Genomic DNA, 5,733 nt, shown 5'->3' with positions numbered 1-5,733 from the left:
TCTGTAAGAATGTATTCGGCTGATTCAGTCAGATGGTGTAAATCATTTTCCTCGTGGTACACGACCCTCCCCTACTAACCAAACAGACTGTCCAGATCCAATCACATTCTCCCTTAGAAATAGTGATCTCACCTCCCCACTTCCGATTGGGTTGCTATATTAAGAAAGCGTCCGTGTGCTTTATAAAGGAAGCGCCTCAGCTGTTACTATTGCATCTACTTGGAAAAAGAGACTGGTGTTTGCAGAGCACAACGATCAGTGCTCAAGAATCGTCACCATAGGCCTATAGCGACCAAACGGCGAATAGTCTGGGATTCACAGTTTTAATCGAATTTTGTATTTTGTCACAACTAAGTTTATAGACAGTTCTTCTCTTTTCCAGAGCAACAAATGGCAGATATACGTAAGAAACTTGTCGTGGTTGGCGACGGCGCGTGTGGAAAAACCTGCTTGCTTATTGTCTTTAGCAAAGACGAGTTTCCAGAGGTGTATGTGCCAACTGTGTTTGAGAACTATGTGGCGGACATTGAGGTGGACACTAAGCAAGTGCAACTAGCATTGTGGGACACGGCTGGCCAGGAGGACTATGACCGCCTTCGCCCACTGTCCTATCCGGACACTGATGTCATTTTGATGTGCTTCTCAGTGGATAGCCCAGATTCACTTGAAAATATTCCTGAGAAATGGGTACCAGAGGTTAAACACTTTTGTCCAAATGTGCCCATTATTCTAGTAGCGAACAAAAGGGATTTGCGTAACGATGAGAATGTCAGAAACGAGTTGTCCAGAATGAAGCAAGAACCGGTAAAAACCGAGGACGGGCGAGCCATGGCCATGCGCATTGGCGCCTATGACTATTTGGAGTGCTCTGCGAAAACTAAGGACGGTATACGGGAAGTGTTTGAGACTGCGACACGCGCTGCTTTACAGAAGAGATCCAGCCCATCTACAGGTTGTGCCAATTGCTGTCTGTTGTTATGAATTAACAGACGACCACTGTAGACTACTCCGTTAACACCACTAAGATCGGTTGTCTTTCCCTGAGAATCTTCAATGAAGAACGGTGGATCCATAGCATGGACCTATTCGCCAATTCTGTTGACCTAGATTGAGTCTGCCAAGTCCACCATTAATACTAGTTAGAGGTCCTATGCCAAACAAGTTCGTTCTAATGCGGGGGTATCCTACACGTTTACTAAAGAATGCTGCTTCAGAGGGCTTGCACAGGTCCTAATTGGCAAACGGCATTTGATGGACATAATGGAATTGTGATGGCAACACAAACGAGTGGTTTCAAGGACAAAAACAAACGCATCTTCATTACTAGGCCTACAGACTACTTAATCTACCAGTGTTGTCAAGTTTTATTTATATGAAAGACTGAAGCTTACAAGCCAAGTTTTATTGCACAATGAAAGGGTTGTGTCTTTCATTAAAAGTCCTGTATCTGAATACTTTTGCCACAGGTTTATTTGTTTTGGTCAAGCTGCTTTCACGAAGACTTCCTCCAAAAGGTTGTGTATTCTGCCTCCTGTTTGGTTTGTGTGAGTATTTCATAGGCACTTTGACTGTATCAGGTCAGAGAATATGTATAGCAGCTACAATGTGTACTTCACATACTGTATTGTGAATGTCATATGACATAAAAAGTGCAATATTTGTATGTCTTCAAGAATTTGCTAGTTGAAAAAATATAAATTTTGTGCTTTTTAAAAAGATACTATGATTTTATTACAGCCTGTTTAGTCACATTGAATGCCTTGATGATCCCAAAAGTGGAATTACGTAAAAATGTTTTAAGTAAAGTCCCAATGGCATCAATGAAACCACCATATTTATTGTATTCTACTTAGCACAGGATCTTACAACTTGGTTTCTAAATAAAATTCTGAATAACCTGATTATTACTATGTCAACCATGAGGAAGTGTTGGGTGTATATTAGTTACAGATAAAGCATGTTTATATTGTCTTTTCAACAGCAAAGTGGATATGAAGTGTATTTTTACATAAACTGTGTAAATAGGATTGCAGCACAATAAGAGGAAACTAACCCAAAACCCAGAAAGCACACATAAAGCACTGTACTATATTATGGACTGGGCAAACAGGAAAGCAGGAAGACTGGTTTTTGTCACAGCCCACCAACACAAAAATTAACGGAAGTACAAAGTTGGATTTCATATCAAGGGCTTTAACTACAGAATAAAAGCTTAATCAAATTATGTTTAATGTAAACATGTCGCATTCATGTTATGTAATGGACAGTGTTTCATGACATCATTTCATGTCATTGTTACAATTTATTTCCTTTGGTCCCTTACAATAGGGGTATTCTGTGGGATGTAAAGAGCTCAGTCTTGATTTGGGTTCAATAATTTAAAAGGCACATTCTTTCTAAATGTCTGTTGCTGGGCTCTTTGTTGACAGGAACAAAATGTTTTCTCTCTCTGTCAGTCTGTCACATACCTGCAATCAATTTTGTGTTATTGTGCATCATACAAAAGTTTTAGTACACTGTATTGTATGTGTGTTATACTGCAGGAAATGGACATTAAGCCAGAAAAAGTATTGTTAGAAACTTATCAGTGTCATGTAATATTTTCACATCCATTCAGGACAATGGCACTGGAAGGGGTCAACTGAAACCCCAGTGAAGTAATTCGAATGGACTATGTCTCTTGGAACTACACTGAGAGGGAAACAAATGGAAAGTTTTAAATAGAAAAGCGATGCAGAATACAGCCAACAGCAGTCCAATCAATAAATAAATCCATACATTTCTCCATCACTGGCTTTCTGTTTTCCATTTTCCCAACCAAGAGGAACTATTAATAGTAGGGGTGTAACATAATTTTTACAATATGTATTGTAGAGTTATGGCAATATTTTTACAATATGACGTCCGTTTGATCTTATTGGTTGAGCTACCAGCACGCGACCTACTCTGCACCTGCGTGCAGAATGCAATGTGTGCATTCATTGCATTCACAGAAATCGCTTGAACGGAAATTGTATGTACAAAAAAGAAATGTATTATGTTTAATGTTTTGGAAATAAATCTGTTAAGTGAATTTCAGTTTAATTCAAAATGTTGTTCAAAATATTGTAATAAGTATTGTATTTTACACCCAGTATCGTGACACGTATAGAATCATGAGCTGAGTGTATCGTTACACGCCTAATTAATAGGGCAGTTTCATGCCTCTTTAAATTTGTATAGGCCTCACTAATCCAGAAGCAGTATTCCATGTCTGTGCCAGTGGCGATTTCTTTAAGACTGCAAGGGAAGCTCAGCTTCCCCTGCAATAAAAAAAAAAGTATGGTCAAACATTTACTATTGTGTTAACCTTTTAAATGTGTTAGAACACGTTCATATAGAAGACGAGTTCTTTCAGAATCAGCTACATAAATTAGCAGGTCGACTGACTGATTTCCTTCTCATACATTCCCGTAGCGTCACATTACATTTCCAGAGAACGTCTAATATTCATGGATACCATGGCTGTGTCTACTACCGCGCACTTGTGCACTTCGAGCACTGACTTTCAGTGCTTAGGACGCTTCACTTACAAAACCAGCAGAATTCAGTGCACTGAAAGTACCCGGATGGCGCACTGCAAACGGTCCAAAAAAACAGTGTACAACAATGGACACTACTCGCCCTAAAAGGGCGCCATCTTGGCTACGTAGCGGAAGAGGAGGAGCCATTTCGGCAGCTTTTTTAACTTGGGGTGGAGAAGCGCTTTCATTTTGGCAGGTTTCGCGGGTGTCGCGAGCAGATTTGCGTCCGTCACTTCGGTCAAGTGTTTAACGTAAGTGTTCCATTTCAGACAGCACTTATCAGTGACGAAGTGCACTGAATATGTAAGTGTACTGTTTTGCGGTGCACTGTATTGCAGTGTACTTCGTAAAGTGCGCGGTAGTAGACACAGCCCATGTGACGTCACTGTGTTTAAGCGCCGACATCTTTGTGTCTGAAAGTGTAGCTAAGCCCCGGTCACACCATAAACATAGAACAGAAAGTACAGAAAGTAACCCACAGAAAGTAAAAAATGCTTGCCATATGTTGTGCTGTTGGATGCAACAACAGTCGCCAAAATAACCCAGAGATCCAATTTCAGTGTATCCAAAAAGATTCTGATCGGCGTAAAACCGAACGGGGTTTGGACACCCAGTTTCCGGTCTTTTTGCCACCATTTTCTTTTGCAATCGCTAGGAAAGTGTAAGTAATATCAGAAAATGTCTAATATAGAGAGAACTGCCACTCTCGGGAAACTTCCGGGCTCTGAACTGGTTGAAGTTCCATGTGAGGGCGCTAACGAGCGAGTGCAGAATGAATGGAGGTCTATGGAGCTATACCCCTAAAAATCCACGTTTCTCAGGATATAATTTTTTGCCTAGTAATTTGAATTCTGAATTCGAAAGGGGAGGCCAAAAAAATGCTTGCTGTTAGATTTTTTTAGTCGCCTTTCTGTTCTAAAAAGCTTTTGAAAATGTAGTTGACGTCATACACATCGTACGACCAGAGCTACTGCTTTACGGCAAGCTCTGGTCACTTACTTTTTTCTCTCAGGGCATCGACAATTCTGGCAGTGGCTAGAATTTTCGATAAGTGTAAACCAAGCCCTGCGTGTTCTTCTCCTCCTTTGACAAAATGAAGGCTCAATTGCGCTGTTTGAAAATCTCCCCCTAGTGACGTAGATAGGGGGAAGGTTACCTCCCCTCTCTCTGCTTTGCCCGACCAGATCATCTGGCCCGCCCATGAGAAACTGAGCTACCACCGTGCAAGGGCGAGTGCGATATCGTTTTTTCCTGGAGAGACATCATGGCGAGCAAACAAACGAAGCATAACAGTTGCTCAGTGCTTGAATGTACAAATGCAAGCACACATCTTTTTTTTTAGTTCCTTCATCCGAGCCTCTGCACAACCCCTATCTTAATTGTATTTTCGCTGGAAATGCGCCGACACAACTTCCCAAAGTGTTGTATGTCTGCGCCAAACATTTCCTCAACTTGAGCAAACACAAAGCTGGCCTTGCTGAAATTAAATTCTGGATCATTACTAAATCTCCTTGGTCAAGCTACAAACCTTGGACAAGTTAACTAACGCTATATCATTTTGTTGCTTTACTGTATATGGTTACCTAGCTTGCTACCCTTAGAATGTGGTTGTAACATTAGCTCTGCAGCTAACAGCTGAGTTACTGTTGCTAACGTAAAGATAAATGGCATCAAGTGTGTGTGTGTGAAAACAAACGCTGTAACACGAGTGTTGTACACTTCTTTGTTATTTGGATAACCGTAGTTATTCTAGTCAGAATATGAGTCTGAGAACTCTCCGTTGGGCTTTGACTACGGGGCGTGTTTCAAACAAGCCTGGAAAACAAATGCCTCTTCGCTCAATTGGATAGACCTACAACCAACCAGAGCAACGTAATATGTTGTTTGTTCAAAACGAATTCAACTTAAGCGCTCTTTTGTGACGTGGGTGATTACGTTACTGTTGATCATCTGTCCATCATCGTATAAAGCCCGCCCTGGCAATTTAATTGGTACGCCCAGATTCTGGTTTTCTGTAGTTGTTCCCCAATACGAGACCCTCCAGACCCAACTTCCCGACCACATTTTTTTGTGGGCGGGGAGAAGTTGGGCTGGCAGCCAGGCTAAGGGTGTTCAGATGAGAATGCCTAAATTCGAGGCATCTTACAGCAACGGGGGCAACGAGCCATTG

At 41.3% G+C, this 5,733-nt stretch overlaps 1 protein-coding gene across 1 annotated transcript; it reads left to right on the top strand.

Annotated features, from left to right (window-relative positions):
- Positions 1-199: 199 nt before the first annotated feature.
- Positions 200-2,790, top strand: LOC146286455 (rho-related GTP-binding protein RhoB). Its single transcript, XM_084699393.1, has one exon. The coding sequence runs from the start codon at positions 391-393 to the stop codon at positions 979-981; it is 591 nt and encodes a 196-aa protein (XP_084555519.1). The 5' UTR covers positions 200-390; the 3' UTR covers positions 982-2,790.
- The last annotated feature ends 2,943 nt before the right edge of the window (positions 2,791-5,733 follow it).

Source organism: Hypomesus nipponensis, chromosome 6 (assembly GCF_054491055.1).
Source record: "Hypomesus nipponensis isolate SF chromosome 6, ASM5449105v1, whole genome shotgun sequence".
Taxonomy (NCBI): Eukaryota; Metazoa; Chordata; class Actinopteri; order Osmeriformes; family Osmeridae; genus Hypomesus; species Hypomesus nipponensis.
Note: the sequence above shows the minus strand (reverse complement) of the source record. Positions and strands in the feature narration are given on the sequence as shown.